General features: G+C 32.2%; 1 protein-coding gene across 1 annotated transcript; it reads left to right on the forward strand.

The window, feature by feature from the left end:
* Window positions 1-646: 646 nt before the first annotated feature.
* On the forward strand, window positions 647-18,925 carry LOC129229391 (THAP domain-containing protein 2-like). Its single transcript, XM_054863686.1, has 3 exons — window positions 647-821; window positions 8,496-8,858; window positions 18,110-18,925. Exons 1-3 carry the CDS (start codon window positions 669-671, stop codon window positions 18,470-18,472), a joined length of 879 nt encoding a protein of 292 aa, XP_054719661.1. The 5' UTR covers window positions 647-668; the 3' UTR covers window positions 18,473-18,925.
* The last annotated feature ends 602 nt before the right edge of the window (window positions 18,926-19,527 follow it).

The raw sequence follows: 19,527 nt of genomic DNA on the forward strand, positions 1-19,527 counted from the left end.
TACTATATTGCGTTATTTAAAAAATTGATGTGATTCATATGAAGGAATATTTATTGCTTTAAAAGAAGGGAATTAGCGGCCAAGAACTTATCGAGTGAAAACCTACATCACGTGATCTAGCAGACGACGCCTACCTAAACAAGTCTTTTTGACCACCCTCCCCAATCCTCCCTCCCCAAATATAAATGCCTGTTTTGATGTTAAAAGTCATTCGCCATTTTCGACCACATATATCTGTCACGAATACAATTCCTCCCCAAATTTATGTAAATCTTTTAGTTTCAGTGAAGTAATTACCAATCATGGTTGTCTGTTCGGCGGCGAAATGTTCCAATTCGTCTCGAATAAAACAATTACGATTTTTTAAGTTTCCCAGTGAGGAAACGAGAAGAAAAAAGTGGATGGAAAGTTCAGGATTAGAAACAGAACCAGGTTCTTACGCTAAATTGTGTGAGGTAAGTAGAAATATTATTTAAAAATATTTTTGAAATATTTTAATGATAGCGAGATGGAAATTTAATCGTCTGTCAGTAAAGAGATGATCGTAGTGTACTAATCGAGTTATCAGGAAAGCGGAGGTATACAAGTTCGCCACATATCGCCATATTTGCTCATTATCAGAGAGAGAAAGAGAAAGGAACAGTATTCGTAGCTATGTCTTGAAAAATATGGTTGGTTGTGCGGCACCAAATTGCAATAACTCGTCCCGGAAAAATTTTAGACTTTTTAGATTTCCACGTGATGAAAGTCGAAGGAAAACTTGGATAGACAATTGTAAATTAGAAAAATCTGAAGCTGCTCCTTACACCAGATTATGTGAGGTACGCTTATATCATAATTCATGATATTCGTTGAACGGAAATCGTTGTAATCATTGTCGATTCAAACGCCGATTGTAAATAACTCAAATTTAAAATTATCATTTGTTTTATTAGAAATTTAACCTTACAGTTGATTGATGTAAATTTGCATTATTTTATGTAAAATATTTTCTTAATTTTATTTCCTCTTTAGAAATAATCTGTAGGCTCTATGGATTAGAAATCTTTCATGAATTAAATAATAATCTTTTTCACAATAGACAAAATGGCAGTTTTGAAATTTCAAAGTTATTATAATTCTGTTGAATTCAATTGTTCATCTCTAGGTAATAGTGCTGTATCCCAAAGAAATTTTTTCCTTAGAATTTATTTATTGCATTGATTGTGCTGTAATTTTAATAATGGTGATTCTAACGATGTGTCTGAGTATGTAGTTCTCAATCGTATTAAATTAGATTTGATCAGGACTCGGTGGGTTTTTTGACTAAGTTATAATCAATTTTCAATTCACTGATTTATAATTTACATTTTCAAAAATAAATCTGTTTTCTGTTTGATCTTTTAATGTAAAATTATTGTTTGTGTTAATGTAGAATGAAGTTACTAAATTTTTAAACTAAAACTCAGGGCATAGCCCTAAAGATGGGAGGGGGGGGGGGCAATGTCTTTTTTTTTTCTGTCCAGAAATTCAATGTCATCGAATTGTAGGATTTCAGATCTCACATCAAAAATAGTTTGGGCATAGGTCCCCTCCTAAACATGCATTTTTTATGAAATCATGCCAATTATTTTTAAACTTAGAAATATTAGAGCATACCTAACTGTTGAATGAATAATGATTCAGATGCACCTTTACAGAATCCAAACTGAAAAATAATTCAATGGTATCAGTTACAGTACCTAAAGTAGCCTACCTAAAGTAGACTGTCAGGCTTTCGTCATTTTGCTGTTGGAAGCTATTTTCAGTAAAAAAATTTTGCTGCTGAAGTTTTTTTTTTGCTAAGTCATAACAAGAGATTTTGAAAAACAATGAATACCCACAAGAAAGTATTGAAATACTATTTCATTTAGATTTTTCCTCATATGGTGGAATTGCATTAAATTATTTTTTATCCTATGTCAGCTACGCTGTAGCGTTATTCGCTATAAGCCTTCTGGCAGTCCAATAAAATTTAGCCTTGGTAAAGGTGTCAGGAATAAAATTCATAAAACGAGTTGGTGCAAAGCAATGCGTCAAATAGTTTCGTCCAAGGAACACAATGGACATTCACTATTGTTTGCTACACCGATAGTGTTGAAGGTGACCAGATAAAAAGTTATGTCCTGTAGTTGTTCTAAAATTTGCAACAAAAATAGCTCTTGGTAGGTCCATTGGGACCATTGAAAAGTAAAATGGAGGGAGTGAAGACTTTCTTATGTGAACCAAATACCCCAAGTCACGTGATTGAATTTAAAGCAAAGCATTGGAAGAAATCAGGCTTCTTTCGCTTGTTTCACGCAAAATGTTAAAACCATTAATCATTGTTGAGTCACTTGACTTGGGGTCTTTGGGTCAGCTTTTGCTAAGCCAATGATTGGACTTGCTCCTTCCATTTTAATTCCTGCTCTAAGATTGGGACTGGGGAAAGAATGTGGCGGAGCTTAACAAAAGAGCAGAACATTTTGGGGAAAGACATTTGCCAGCAGGACTGAGATAAAAAGCTGCACTGCTTGTTCGAAATCGGGACTTTCGGTCACTTTTAATTATTTAAATGTTTCTTCAAGGTCTTGCTTAAAAATGTAAAAACAAATAAATCATCTAATATCACATAAAACATTTTTATGGTTTGAATTTCAAAAAATTTCTGAGGAGAGCCCTCAAGTCCTAAATATTAATTCAAGAGTGATTTGCTGTACAATGAAGGTTTAATATGTGTCCTTTGGTGGCACATTGAATGAAACTAAGTGACCGCTCTGTCTACATTTTATGCACTGGAGGGGGGGGGGCATTTTCACATTATTAATGACCTGCTGACCCTTTCAAGCAGTAGAAATTCAAAAACCAGTTTTTTTTTTCAATGTCCTAATTTTTTGAATAACAGCAAAAGGTCACTTGTTTGTCAGTGTTTTGCTGATAGCAGCTAAAAAGTCTTTAAAATGTGTTACTTTTGAATTTGGAAATTGCAGCATACCGACTAAAAATGACTTTGAATATTTTTGATATTTACCATGTCAAGATAAGTTTTTTTTTTTTTTCTGATTGTCAAAGCAACAACACACTGTTGTTTAGAACCCTGCATCCATAATCATGTATTCATAGAAATTTGCATCAGAATTCATCCAAGGGAAATGAACCTTTTAAAATTTCGGGCCATTTTAAGATTGATCCTATCATTTATTGCATTATTTGTTTGTAGGATGCTCTTTACTCTTGTACCAACTGAGCTACCTGGTCTCCTACTCAGGATGCTATACCCTACAGCAATATGTCTGTAGTGTATAGACGTATTGCTGTAGTGTATAAGCATCCTACAAAATCCCTTTAGAGGCAACAAAATAAATTTGAGTTGTAGTCTCTATATTGTTAAAATATTTTTTCAATCTTATACAGTAAAATACCTTTATAACTCCAACCTATATAATGCAATTCTCTATAAACCACACAACTTCTCAGATAGATAATAAGATTTGAAGTTTAAAGAATTCCCCTGTTTTGCTTCGCAAACATAAAAATTGTTAGGCAAATTTAATTTAGAAACAGTTTTTCACCTTTCTATCTTAATTCAAAGCTTTTAAACCAAAATTAGTATTCACAGTAAACAAAAAATAACAGATGACTCTTGAAAATGCAGCTGTTATGCAAATCATAAAGCTAGCAAAAGTGCAGGATAATTTTCTTTCTTTTGATGCACTTTTTTTTAATTGTGACACATATTTATTTGTAAATGACTAATTGTAATATTGGTGTTTTAATACTCATTACAGATAAAAGTCAATCAGAAGTGCTATTATAGAAATATTTTGAACAATAGTTTTAAAATTTGAAATGATCTATTATATAACGCAAAAACCTGTACCTATAACGCAAAAGCTCTGGTCTCAAGGTGTGCGTTATAACGGTCTTCTACTGTACCATGTCAAATTAATGTTTTGTTTCCTAATTTTAACAGCAACAAAACTGTGTAGCTCAGACCTCTACAATGAGTTTAGATTATATGTTCACTGAAATTTCAATCAGAATTCTGCTGAAGAATTCTTTAGAACAGTATTTTTCTGCCCGAGTGATTTGAACTCATGATCTTCATATACGCTTAGCATGATGCTCTAACAATCTGAGCCTTTGTTTCTTAGATGCTTTGAATCGAAGCAATATGTAATGAATAACAAAATACAGTTGAAAACCAATTATTATCCAGGATGTCAGAATCACTAAAAAACGTTGTTTGCTGATTATAAGGCCCTAATTACTATAATAAATAATAATGCATCTTAATATTCAGAGATGCTTATTAATTATCAAAATAATTAATAATATTAAATGAAAGAACCATTTAAATTTCTAAAAAAATTATACATTCACAACACCCTAAAAAAAGTCATAGCTGTATGCTCGAAAGTGTTAGCAAAAGAAAGATAATGAAGAGGAAGAAACATGTTTATGAACCTAAATGTGCTGTTTTTATACTAGTGTAAAAGAGTTTGTTTTTTTGTCAACTCATAGTTTTTTTTTTTTTTTTTTTGTGTGTGTGTGTGTGAAGGTTTCATTTTTGCAATTAATAGTTGTTACTTGTTGCTTTTGCATTGAAATCCATAGTCTCCACTGTATCAAATATCAAAGTTCTGAAATCTGGTATTTGGCATTTACTGCTACAAGTAGGGGAAAAAGGGGCACCTTTTTTTTCATTTCTTTATTTTTCAAAAAATATTATCAATTTCTCAACACAGAAGTGTTCCCATGATTGAATACACCTTTCTTAGTGTAATGATTTTTTTTTTTTTTTTGGGTGGGGGGATTTAAAAAATGTATTTTTTTACTTTATGGTATTTTTTAAAAATGTCTGCAGTTTTTCAAATGTGCCCCTAAAGGGAGCGCATGTGAACAGGCTTGGGACGCATATGAACACAGGTAAAAAATGCAGAAGTATCATATTTTAAAGGAAAATTCTTCAATATGGAACATGTACCTAAATAACAAACAGCTGAAGGATTTGTAACCTATACTGTGTCAGTTTCAATTTAATTAATTGTTCTACTAAGAAAATATATTTTTCTGAATATATAACTGCTTACTGTCAAATTCTAATGTCTTGTAGCCTATTCCGATCACTGAATAGACTAGAAAAAACTTATATGACTACATAATACAAAGAATTTTTTATTATGTAAGGATTATTCTGTATAATTGCTTTTAAACTTCATACATTGTTTGATTAGGTATTTTAAAATTATTTTGAATATCAGTTTTTAATTTTACTGAAAATATTTTATGTGTCTTATTATGTTCTGTAAGAATTATATAACACTAAATTCTTGATCAACAATTTAGTAACAAGAAAAAATAAGAAATAAAAATAATAAACATAAATGAATAAATATTTAATATAATATTAATAACTAACAATAAATTTTCAAACTGATTATAGGAAAATAATAGTTATTTTTTAACACTTACTTGTACAATATCCTGTACAAATAATATTATGAGAGCAGTAGGGTGGTCCTTATTTATATGGGAAAATATTTTTTTCGGAATTCAACAAGTGACACCCCCTAGTTTTGTGACACTATAATAAAAAGTAATCTGTGCAAAATTTGAACTCGATCAGTTAATAATAACACGTGCCCCTAGGGCGTTGAACTTTAACACTAACTTTTAATAATTTTCCCACAAATCGAGTTTTACTCTAGATCACGTACGTCGTTTCTCCTAGATTTGAAAAATATTTTTACAGCCAGGTAGCACTAAAATTAATCTTTTTAACTACTTCATATCATCTAAAGATTTTACATTGAATAAGAATGAAATAGTGCTTTAGAAACTTTACCTTAATCATACGCTTTTCTCAATGTATTTCAATCATGTGCATTTTCTTCCGAATCTTGGACTGTCTGTAAACTAAATTGCTTTTGTGACTCAAATTTGGTAAATTGATTGTGAAATTCTTCGATTAATTGTGCTCCTCTTTCAGTTGTATCATTCACAACTTTCAGTATTTTGACGATACCTCTTCCCTTTAAATAGCTTCCTTCATTTTGCCACGAATCAGGATCAAATAGGAAAACATCTTTTGGTGTTTGTAACTTATCAAACAGTTTTATTGACTTGTAATTGATTCTATAAAGAGGAAGATCTTTACTAAGGAAGTATTCGAAATCATCTACTGTTATCTGAAAATTTTTATACAGTCATCAGACACGTCTTCCTTATCAGCAAGCATTTTTTGGAGTAGTCTTTTCCTATCTTCAACGTTAATTCCTTCATCCAATACGAACAAAGCTACTAATTCATCCCCTAAATATCATAAGTGATTTTTGAATTTTCCAATCACTGCTTCTGCTGCATGTTTGTCATCATTTTGTACGCTGCTAGTTTTTTTAGCCACATTATATTATTTAACGGAGCCTAAATTGGGTTGCTGCGAAAAATCATATCTTCATACAGCATCTAACTGTAAAACAGCATTTATGGGCTTTCTCTTCATGTAAGGTCAATTTAAATTGTTTTCAGTTTATTGCCTTTTTTTTCAGTTACATCTGGATGTAGCTTTTTGTATTCCAGTGAATAACTAAAAAATATAAATTTAAATTCATGAAATTTGATTTTACCTCTCGAAGATTTTCTCTTGCTCTCTTAAGGGATGTCCAATTGATCATAAGGTCATTTGGATTTAAATTTACTGCATCTACATAGGCTGTTAATAAATGAACAGCATCTTTGTCCCTAATATGGCATTTGTCTAACAGGGATGAAAGGCGAGCCGATATCAATAGTTGTTGAGCCTTTTTGTTTTTGTTGTAGTAGAACAGATATAGAAAAAAGTTTCAACAAGTTAGGATAGATACCCGTTTCAGTTTCTAAATCTTGTGAATTGCAAGAAGAATTTGATGATAATAAATATATATGTACTGAAATAGAAGAAAATTAATTTAAAGTATAAATTTTTACATTATTTCGATCTGGACATTTTTTAAATTTATATTTTAGGTATGGAAAATACAGTATATTTTTATGTTAGAGTAATCGAGTATTTTTCAAAATTTATGCTTTAAGAATTAAGAATTACATAAACATTTAAATATATTTATAACTAAAGAACAGTGAATTAAAATACAATTGCCAGTATTATATTTATAGCGCTGAAATCTAGCGACCCTATTTGGCGCACCTATAACATACACAGGAAATTTTTTAAAGCAACACCCCCAAAGCTTGAAGGAGGCAATTTGTTATCGTCAAAGATCATTAATGGCCTAGGCCATTCATTAGTGGCCTTTAGAATCCCTTGTGTCTATATTGGTTGAAAGAAATGTTCCCCTGCCGTTTGGTTTGAATCGAGCGGAAAATAGCGGTATGGCTGACCCAAGGCCATTGGTGTACATGAAGCCTCAGTAGCATGTAAAATTTTACACAATGAAAGTGAGAGAATGGTCAGTCTGGAAGTAGCAACATCTATTCACATTCAAAATTACTTTAAATATGAAACTAAAGAAAACTTTCACATAAAAATGAGAAAATCTGCAATTTTTTCTTCGAAACTCAAAAAAGGGGGCCCTAGGGGCACGGATTAATGTTCATGGATTGACTTAAAATTTTGCAAGGATCATTTATTTGTATAATGGAACAAATTGAGGGGACGTCGCGTAAAATATCTACAACTTCAAAAATAAGGACCACCCTAGAGAGCAGCTAGGGGAACTGTTCACTTGTGCCCCTAGATGTTGTGTTCACAAGTGCCCATCATCTTTAGAGCTAACTCACAAAATTAAAGAATTTTTAATTTAATAAAAAAAATTAAACATTGTCATAAATTTACTTGAATATTCATACAGTAAAATGTTAAGTTGACCACCCTTGTAAGTTGACTGCTATTTTCAGGCACAGAATTGGATCTTATCATATAATTCAACCTCTATAAGTGGACCACCTGTTTAAGGTGACCCCTAAAGTAATGCAGTGCACCTTACTCAGTCAACTTACACAGGTTTCACTGCACAATGTTTCATAATAGCTTTAGATTAGCAGTTAGTTTTAAAAATGTTATTAAGTGAAGAAGAGGGTGATAAAGTTTTTTCAACGTCTACTAAAACAAAGAAGTGGCCACCACAGAAACATAAAATGGCACATTGCTTTAAATGTTAGTCCAAGAGATACAACTACTACCGTCCTTATTTGAGAATTTTTCCAGATTTTATGCTTGAAGTGATCTTAGTAAAACATATGTTCACATGTGCCCCATGTTCACATGAGCCCTATATGTTAAATACAGTTAGTAGGATTTATAAAAGTGATTTACGACTTTATTACAGAAATATTTTGTCAAGATGGCAACTTTAATTTGGAAGAATATGAGAAATTTATATGCTCTTAAATTTCTGTTTCTCTTTTTTTTTTATGTTATTGTTTTGTTTGTGATAAAATGCAGATTGGATTTTTTTTTTTTTTTTTTTTTAAGTTTTTATATTTGCTTCTTTTAGATACACTTTGAAGAAAGCCAATTTGAACTGCACCGGCAAGACGGTTGGAGGAAATTAAAACCAAATGCAATTCCCACGATATTCCCGGATCCTCCTGAAACACCTCGAAAAGAAAGGAAAGAAAAGGCTGCTTCACGTAAACGTAAGCGATCAAGTTCTGTGGAGCCTGCAGTGACTCCAAGAAGAAGTAGCAAGAAGAAGAGTTTAGCAAGCCATGATAGCACTGCAGATAAAAAAAGGAAATCTGGACGCAAAAAGCTTAAAGAATCTCCATCCACTCAGAAAAAGAAACATGGTGGATCTTCACAACAGAAAGAAAATGTTTCGCCTCGTCTGCGCAGCAAAAAGCTGGTCAAAAAAGAGGTATTTTATTTTATCTGCTTCTTATTGGAAACTCAACACACAATTCTAAATGCAAGTTGATCTAATGATTATATAGTTAAAACTTAATTTTTATTATACTCAGTGGCTTCCTCGCTACAGACCCGAGCATGACTGATTCATCCTTTCAACCCTCCTAGTAGTGTACATAAACTTATGTGCCCCCCCCCCTTGTCGCAATATTCATAGGTGGTCAAATCCTCCTCTATTTTTTTTTGAGTTTTAATTTAATGTTATTTTTTTCCAAGTATACGCCTTCCACCCTCCTGCGGCTGTGATTTCTTCCGAGTGTGAGCCCGCACTGCGAGTTGCAAAAAATTTGGAGTAAGAGAAAAAAATTGAGGGTCATAGATATACCATCTTTCCTTTTTTCTTTTTTTTTTTAACTTTCCGAACTGTCACTTCACCCTAACGTTTTCTTTCACTCCAAGCTCTTATTTCTTTTGCGCCTGACTTAGGCATATTAGTAAGGAAATTGTGTATTTTAATGAAGGGAATAGATAATTAACACTCAAAATCCATTTTTTAATTTTTGCCAAAAACAAGGAAAAATAATAGTAATTATCAAGTTAATTTTCTTGACGTAAGTTAACAAACTGATTTCAAGGCTGGATTTAAAAAATGCGGATTGCAATTTTAAACTGATGACTTACATGATTTGAATCAAAGAAATCTTCGAAAGCTTGCGATATATGAAAAATTTAAAATACCCAAAATCTAGAAATATATGCTTGATTAAATTCAGCCTTGAAATTAATCTGTTGAAATTATTTGTTAAAACTATTTTTATCCTTAGTATTGTTTTTCATTGCTTTTGGCAACAATTGTAAAACGGAAGTACTTTAACTCAATAATTGCGATAATTTGTCTTTTTTTTTTTTGGCTGCCCTTGGTTTGCCATATGATGCAGTTAGGAATACTGCAAAGAACCTACATATGGGTGTATTACATAGTAGGTGGCTTCAGGCTGACTTTCAGAGGCAGGCCAAACTCCTCAAGCATCTGCCTCCCAGATTTCAAGGGAGCTGCTTGGTTTGAGTAGAAAAAAGATTAAAATTTTTATTTGGCTACTAACTGGACGCTGCTCTCTTAATAGGCAGCAGGCACCTTAATTTGATAGGTGTTACTGACAATCTACCGTGGGGGGGATGTGAAATGGCAGCAACATAGGTCGCTCACAGGGGGGGGGGCAATAGCCCCCTCACTTCTAAAAGAGAAGGGACCTTGCCTTCAAACTCTTTCAAATTCAAAATTAATGATTGCTCAAAAAATGATAGTATTCACATCACAAATTCATATGTGTAAAGAACAAAGAATTGACTTAATAAGTGTGTATTTTATATTTATTTCTAATGATGTTCTGGATATCCGTATCCGTTACTTTTTTGACGGATCTCTCAAACGGATCTTTTATATTCTAAAAATTCTTAAATATTTGAATAAAAGACTCATAAATTCCATTTAAATTTCGTTTTATTCCCTATTTAAATTATAAGGTATCATTTCCGGAGCCAATTTGTACCCCCCCCCCCCTCACAAAAAGGAAGGGATAGTAAAATATTTTTAAAATGTGTGTCTATTTGTGGCATGGTAGCTCCTAAACAGATGAACCAATTTTGATAGTAGTTCTTTTTTTCGTTCAAAAGCAAAAGGTGACTTGATCGAAAGTGTTCTTAGCTTGTTGTTGTTGTTCGCATTTTTGTAGAACTTTAATCACCGGATATATGAATTAAAAGCTGACTTAAAATTTTTCACCATTATGGTATTAAAAACTAACTTGTACGTTAAAAATATTGACCCTAATTGAAAGTATGAAGTTTTCTGCGTTTGATATTTGTTTGGAACTTCCAAGTTATATACGGTAGGAGTTATAATCTTGGTAAATAAATTTTAAATGCAATTTTAAGTTAAGTTTTATACGTGTGATTGGTAGCAATTTCGTAGTCAGAAGATTAGGAGAAAAAACTGAATGATTTAAAACTTCTATCTGCTGTCAGTTCATATTTGTTAGCAATGTGCCTTGTGACCTGCGAAACTCATCTTCATATGAGGTTGGTCTTCTGGGACATGTTTTTTTTTTTTTAGTTTTTAATTTAATATTGGTTTTTGTTATTGATTTGGGGTTTTTATTATTCTTCATTTTGGTTTTTCTTGGCATCCTTCAAAAAAATTGATACTAAATTCTCTCTTTACTCTTTGTGAAGGTGTTCTCGGCTCTGTTGTTGCATCGGTTGGGATAAGTTGGTTGGAATGGGTCAGTGCTGCATTTATGATGAAATAAAATGCGAAAAATCATTTCTAGCCTGTCTAGAAGCAGCTTCACACTCTTGCTTCTTTATCCTACATCTAACAAGCAAGCTAGAAATAATTTTTCACATTCTATCTAAGCATTAATGCAATGCTGACCTACTCCTTCCAACTCTCCCTCAATTTTAACGGTGAATTCTTTAAAGAGTAAATCATAGTCTGGATTATATTTTCGCAGTAGATGACATTTTTTGAAGAAACTGCCATTACCCTGGCAGGAATATCTTCCATAGCAAATTCTACACTTGGGTAGTTGATTTGGGTTTAAAAAAAAGCATGAGATCGGTGTCCGCGAATCTTGAAATTAATGGTCCATATCTGCGGATCTACTTTTTTAAGGATTCGGCACATCACTATTTATTTCATGCTTTTAATTTTTCATAAAATTAAAATCTTCATTTTTGAGGCAGTGTCCCAAATCTCTTAAAGAATGAAGTTAATATCTTATAACATAGCCCCCCCCCCAATTTTCCATACAATGATCAGATTTAGGGGTGGTGTCCTTCTTGCCCCCCCCCCACACACACTTTTGGGGGGCACCAGAGGATACAGGGTGACGTCCCATGCACTTCGAATATGAAAATTCAACATATTTTTTGACAATTAGAGTGAATGATCAAGCTGAAAACTTGGATCTTCTCCAAAAATTATTTCTTAATTTCTAATATCCTCTAATAGATGGCAGTATGAGCAACTCAATTACTACACTATAGTCTCGAAAATCCAAGGTAGTTGGTGCTCACATCAACTCAAATAACTGAAAACTTGGATTATGCAGAAAATTCTCCCTGATTAAAAATGTACACTATTTGGACAACATAAGGAGGAAAACTACTTCCTTGTGTCTAGAAAAGGAAGTATGGTTTTCAGAAAAAATTTATCACTCAGATTTCAATATAAATTTCCATTTTAATTACGTCTAAACAAATTTTGGCTTTAGTTTTCACGATGTCCGTACGTATTTATTTTGAAAATTAGTAGGCAATTAAAACGTACAGTCGAACCTTGTTATCACGACACCTCTAGGACTGTCAACAAAGTTTCATCATAGCCTTACCGACATTATAACCGAAATAGTTTAAAAATTCAGAGTTAAACATTGGTTCACAATAAAGTTAGATTTAATAAAGAAATTAATAGTGTTTATGATTTTAAATAGATTCAACTAATGTAAATTTGAGTTATTGGTGAGTAAAAAAAAAAAAATTAAGAAAAACTTTACTTGTGTTTATTATTATTATCATTATTATTATTATTATTTTTTTTTTTTTTAATTCTACAATACTTTCCAATAAGTGTTTGCTAAACTTTCAAATAACACTTTTAATCCTCCTTCCAGCAAAATTATCAGGAATAAAGAAATCAATTCAAGACTCTTTACTTTTGTCAGCAATTTGATTAGATTTTGACGGCTTAGCCCCACCTTTCGGAAGGTGAAAAAAACTTTCTACATTTTTCATCCACTTTAGAGTTGTGTGTCCCTTTTCAATATAATGAGAAGCTCTTATCCCTTTTTCTCTCATGGGAGAAGCTTGTAGTGACCACCTACAGCTTAAGGTAGTTATGGTCTTTCTCTTCTCCTGCTGTTTCCCTCTTCGGGTATTACAATCCACCCGCTTTGAATTCCTTTCCATTGTCCCTCTTGTCAAAGTCTGAAACCTGTACCTTTCAGAACTTATCTACTCGTCCTCCACCATTTTTGAGGTGTCATGCCTAGTCAAATCTCTTGTCTGAATCTGAAGTTCCTACAACAAACATTTCCAGATGTTTTCATTATTTTACGGAAAATTTTTCAATTGCGAAGAAATATTTGATCCGGTCTGCGCAGCTCGAAGTGTCATCGTAACCGGAGTTGCGCCCCAAAAAAATGTCATAAAACCCGGAGCCACTTAACATTAAAACTGTATGGTATTAGTTCGGGACTTTGAAAAAGCGACGTAGCATCCAGATAGAGGTGCAGATTAGCGGTCGCCACTCGCCAATTGGCGACCAAAAATTTTCAATGGCTACCAAAGATTTCAGCGCCGATCGCCACTGGGCCCAAAGGGGAAAAAAAATCCCCCCAAGTTGAAGTTATCGATTGCACTGTGCTTTCAGATCCAGTTTTTCATGCTGTGGTAGTCACTCGTCTAGACGCGACGTCACTTACTGACCTTCAAGAAAAGTTGAAATGTTGCCCCTCTCCTCGCTGATTCGTTGACCACTTCCCATTTGCTACACCTACACTGCGTTCGGGGCTTATAGTATTGTTCGGGGGGGGTGAAAACTGAAACCTCCCGCGGTCCAGCAGACATGATCCCTGAACCCAATCAAGGTCAACACCGCAGCATCTGCAGTGCCTGAGGAGGGGAAACGTAAATACGGCGACGTAGCTAATTCTGATGACTTTTTAAAAGGTTGAAAATGGCGAGTAGAGGTAGCTCAAAGAGAATAAAATTGGATACATCTTCCAAGACTTTATTTCAGTTCTTCAAAACGAAGACAACCAGCATCAAGTTAGTTCATTTTTCATTATTATAGAAAAAAAATTTTTTTTTCTTGGAAAGATTACTGTAACGTGTGTAACAAACTAAACATGGCACCAAATACATTATTTTTCTGCTGTATAATACGCTATCAATTTAAAAATCAATTTTTAGAAGTACCAAATTACTTTAAAGTGGCCGACTTACACCGGTGTCATGAAACTTTTCACGACTTGCTTCGCGAAAATATGCTTCCCTTGTTCCTTTTACATCTTGCGAATATTTTAATATAATATTTTTTTTTCAATCTGAAAATATTTTGACAGATGCAGCGTTAAATTAGCTTATTTAATGTTTAATTTTCATGACTTTTTATTTAGGGAGCCATTACTTCGTGCGAAAAATTGCACTTCGTGATTTAGATTTCAATCCTTTTAAACCTTGTAAATATTAAAAATATTTTTTAAAATCGGAAGTTATTTTGCGCAGGCTAAATTTAATTAGCTTTTTTCGTGTTTGATTTTAATGAATGGATTTATTTTTGGATCCATGCTTCCTTTGTAATCGTACTTCGCGGGGAACTGCACCTCGTGGTTGAGTTTTCAATAGTTTTGCATCTTGTTCATTTCTTAATATTTTTGACAAATGAAAGTTATTTTGACGTATACTACCTTAGATTAGCTTGGTCTATGTTCCATTTTAATAAAAGAATTAATTTTTGAAGCCACGCTTCCTTTGTAATCGTACTTTGCGGGGAATTGCACCTCGTGGTTGAGTTTTGAATCCCATTGGATCTTGTACAGATTTTAATATTTTTGATAATCAGAAGTTATTTTGGCACAGGCTGCCTTAAATTAGCTTATTTTTATGTTTATTTTAAAGACTTGATTTATTTTTGGAATCGTGCTTTCTTTGTAATCGTACTTCGCGGATAACTATAACCACGTAGTTGAGTTTTAAATCCTTTTGCATCTTATACATATTTTAATATTTTTGACAGACGAAAGTTATTTAGATAAATGCAACCTTATATTAGTTGTTTTATGTTCTATTTTTATAAAAGAATTTATTTTTGAAGCCATGCTTCTTTTGTAATTGCACTTCGCGGGGAGCTGCACCTCGTGGTTGAATTTTCAATCTTTTTGCATCTTGTACAATTGTCTTCATATTTTTGATAAGCAAAAGTTATTTTGATGTGTGCTACCTTAGATTAGCTTGTTTCATGTTCCATTTTAATAAAAGAATTTATTTTTGGAGCCATGCTAACTTTGGAATCGCACTTTGAGGATAATTGCATCTTGTGCTTTAGATTTCCTTTTTCATCTTGTACCAACATATTTTAATTTTTTTGGCAGTCGGAAGTAGTCAGCTTATTTTAAGTTTTATTTTAATAAATAATAAATGCAATTATTTTCGGGAAAGGTGCCGACATTGCACATCAGTTTTGCTAATCTTTTTGCATTTTTTAAATACTTCAGAAGTTTTGATAATTGAAAGTTATATTTTAATAACTAAAAAGTAATAATCCTGTTCATATATTTATTTTTACAAGCTTTATTTTAATCAATTTAATTTTATCCTAAAATATTAAATCTAATTTTTTTTTTTGCTGTTGAATTTGAAATGTATTATTTCTATAAACGATACTAAATGTCGTATGTTGATAGGCAGATTTCTAGAGTAGTGGATAGCTACTTTATTATTAGTTCAATTCTAATTCAGACTTTTAAAATAACCATTTATTCGCAAACTACAAATATTTTTCTAGTTTGTTTTTATTATGTGGTTTTGAATTTTAAAATTTGGTCCTACAAATTTAAATTTGCAAATATGTTGGCTACAGGGATTCCATGAAAAGTGAAACCAGTAGGTCAAACAAATATTAGATCTTTAACTTAATGTGTTCCTTCATCCTATTTCAATCCAAATCATTCTCAGATTTCTTCAATGAGAGAAGGAAAATACTTACCAATCTTCACTGGTACTGATTTTTATTGTGCTAAGATTTTTAATACATAGATATATAAAATATATGTACAATGAAGCAGAGTTTATACGTTTTTGAAGGGACTGTATGAAAAAAGTGTATAAAGGGAAAAACGTACAATAGGTATGCATTAAAATGTATTGGATTCTGCAGGGACCAATTCAAAAAATGTACCAAAGAGAAATGTATAAACGGTGCTTTTCTGTATATATATATATATATATATATATATATATATATATATATATATATATATATATATATATATATGTGTGGGTGTATGTTTGGCTACCAAAAATTTGAAGTGGCTACCAAAGTTTTTGGTGTTGGTAGCCACTGACTACCAAAGAAAAATACCAGTCTACACCTCTACATCCAGAGTGTCGTGAAATCCGGGTGTCGCGATAACAAGGTTTGATTGTGCCCGAATCCATTTTCACGAGCTTTCCATGGCGTCTGTATACATGTGCGTGCATTCGTTTGTATCTTGGTTAACACAAAAACGTTTAGTTGTGTATGGTTTTATATTCGTATATGCAACTCATGTGGCACCAAGTTGTGCACTTCTTTTTATTGCAATTGAATCTTCCAAACAACATGTTAACACGTTTTTTGTGGCAAATCAATTTCAATTTTACGTGTTGAGTTATTATCTCCAAGGCATTTCTTAATCCATATCTTGTAGGTGATGAATATTTTGTACCACTTAGGGCTAGTGTTGTTGAAACCAATTTCATTCAATGTACCTACTTTAATTATGTATTTTTATTTTTATACTGAATGTAGTTAATAATTTTTACTGTAATAAAATATTTTTTTTTTGAATTTTAATGAAAATTAGTGTTTTTGCTACTAAAAAAATTAACTTGAACTATAAATAAAGCACCTTGGATTAAGCAGAACCTCGAAATTTCAAGGCTTGGATTTTCAAGATTCTATTGTATTTACAGCAATTTGTTTCTCTTCATTCAAAACAGCATACTATGGGGGCAGCAGTTCTTATCTGTGCATCTTTTTGTCTTTAATGTTTTGCATTACTGCTAACTTACAAAATTCATTCTTGCATTCAAAGATTTTTGGACATGTAAAATCTTATGGTGCCATGGTAATATAATTAGATTTTAGGTCTCCAATATTGTTTTTTTTTTTTTTTTAATTTTTTTACTTACTTCCCTGTAATGTTGCTTCAGAAGAATAGAGAAACTAGTTGAAGCCCCTTTAGATAAATGATGCATTGAGGTATGAGAGGCTCTTCTTTACTATGCTTTACATCCTAGCCATACCTCACAGCAATGCAGGGTGCAAAAGAATGTTTAGTAACATATGTCAGAGGAGGTCAGAACTGTGACTCGACGTTAAATTGTGGATATCACAAATTTCCCATAGCACATGCACGCTGACTTAGTTAATTTCAAAAATCTTTCTTAAATTAATTACAAAAAATTTATCTGTTAACAAATCACTGCAGAACACTGATATCCACACTCATTTTTCATACATTTTAAAATTCATAATGTGTTATGTTTGTGTTAAATGTATTAATTAAGAAAATAAGCAAACCAATAAATTTTGAAGTGCCATTTTTTTCTTTCAAATATGAAGTTAGATGTATCATATTCATATGCGTATAGTTTCATGTAATATCTCGCACAGTCAAAGTGAAAATGTTTTAATGGTTTAACCCCAGTTTCGCCGACATTTAAATTTTCTTCCCCCCTTAAATACATCAAAAGTATGATTAAAACTGAAAAACAGGGGGGGGGGGGGGGATTTTGTGTGTTCAAAATTGGAGAGACACCATTCTAATCTCAGTCATTAATTTGTTGCTATGCTTAAAAATAAACGAACAACATGGAGTATTAAAACAGAAATCCCAACGAGCTAAGCAAATTTGATTTCTGCGATTTAACTTGCATTTATGTCTGAAGTTTACCTTCAGAAAAATTTAATCATAAGAACTAACAAAACTATTGTTTTGAACAAGTTTCAAAGATAATTTTTGAAGGCTGCTAAGTCAGCAAGTTATAAAAACTTTTTCAGCAAAACTGAAAGCTATATTAATTTGAAGAAGAAAAAAAAAGGTAGGGTTATAACAAGTTATTAGTTTCTTTCAAAAGAATATTCTTAATGATTTATATAATTGGTGCACCTTACAGAAAATATTAAACAATGTTTTAAAGGTGCTCACTTGTATTCTCGAATTGTTAAAAGCACAGACCTGTCTTTTCGAAGCTAATTGCTTGTTGTAATTTTTCATTTTTATTTTGTAAATCAACAACGCTATTTTGTGTATGTGTTTGTGATGACCAAAACAGAGATTAATTACAGGTAAGGGTTTGAAACTATTGTAATGCTTTAATTTTTAATTGTTTGTTTTGTGTTGGTTAAAAAAGCAGGCAAATATAGCGTTGGCGTTCATTACAAGATTTTTAAAGTTGACATGCTGGCAACTTATGTATTTTATCTTTTTTTAGCAGGTTATTTCTGATGAATCAGAGGAAGAATCGGAAGAGGATGATGAAGCAGAGCAACAAATGGCCTTTTTGAAGAGGGAGAACGAATGTATGAAAAAAGAAATCCAAGAATTTGAGAAGCATAATCGAGCCATGAGCCGTGTCATTCTGGAACTGGAGAAGGCGAACAAAGCAATGAGCATAAAATTGCAAGAGCTGGATAAAGACAACAAAATTTTGACCAAGAAAGTGAGTGACCTGGAAAGATTGAATGAAGACCTAAAGACAAAGCTGAATAACTCTTTTTCAGAAGAACAGTTTGCAAGATTGGATAAAATGAAACAGCTAGGAAAAATTGAGAGGTATATACCAGCCATAAAATAAGGCTAAATTTTACAAGTTTACTTGAAAGGATGACATGAAAAATGTTTCTGGTGTATGACATTTCTTTTGCTGTCTGTGCATATGATAGAATGTTAGGTACTGTTGAATGAGACTGAAATCATTCTCGTTTAAAGATGAGACATGACCAGAGTATAAATATATAGTAAATTCATATTCATTACCATCAATTTCACTGTTTACATGGTTTCGGATCAAGAAGCATTGGATTTTAGATCAAGATGAAGGAAAACAAACTTTTTAACGTTGGTAGGTTGCTTGTCAGGATGAAAACTTCATACATATTGAAAAGCCATTTTGAAACTAATGCCACCTGGTTTGGTTATATCTGCCTTCAAAAGCATAGTTGCTGTAGATTGCATCAACTGGAGTATGGAATTAATTCAAAGGAATTATTTCCTTTCCATGGGAATATTTCCTAAAGGAAGTCCGGTTCAATCACTTAGGTTAATTGAGGTTCAAATGTACATGCATTACTACTACATAAAAAACAATTAGTATTGTTTGAACTTGATACATATTTATTCTGATTGTGATGTGTGAAATGAAAGTTTGTCTTTCTTAGTATCGGTAATGTTTTGATTTTCTTTAAATTTATTTAGCTTAGCTTTTATGTTATTGTTTTGTTTTTTTTTTAATTGTGCGTAGCTCCCAAAAAGTTTGATGCTGTTTTTCATATGATGTGGCAACAAGAAGTTTTATTTGCCTACAAGTTAAAAAAAAGAGTAGAATCATAGCTAAGCAATAAAACAGAAGAAAAATATCCTAACTTAAAATTTTAGTGTTGGAAATTAAACCTAATGCAGTGGTGGTTATCTTGCATAAAATTGTTCATGGATCTGACAGTATTGATAAAAAATAATAATACTGTCTCTCAACTTTCTAAAATGGGGTGGGGGACGGGAGAGAAACAATTTCAAAAATAAGAATAGAGGTTTTGAGTGTTCAAAATTATTTAATGAAAGCATATCATTGCTGAGTAAATGTAATAAAATTACATTTCAAAAATATACTTGTATGGATGATTTTATAAACTT

The sequence above is a fragment of the Uloborus diversus genome, chromosome 9 (assembly GCF_026930045.1).
Source record: "Uloborus diversus isolate 005 chromosome 9, Udiv.v.3.1, whole genome shotgun sequence".
Lineage (NCBI taxonomy): Eukaryota > Metazoa > Arthropoda > Arachnida > Araneae > Uloboridae > Uloborus > Uloborus diversus.

Excerpts from the sequence above, each read along its gene's own strand:
- LOC129229391 (XM_054863686.1), top strand. The coding sequence starts at position 669 with ATGGTTGGTTGTGCGGCACCAAATTGCAATAACTCGTCCCGGAAAAAT. Across the intron at positions 822-8,495 it reads CTTACACCAGATTATGTGAG|ATACACTTTGAAGAAAGCCA; the intron begins GTACGCTTATAT and ends TGCTTCTTTTAG. Across the intron at positions 8,859-18,109 it reads AAAAGCTGGTCAAAAAAGAG|CAGGTTATTTCTGATGAATC; the intron begins GTATTTTATTTT and ends ATCTTTTTTTAG.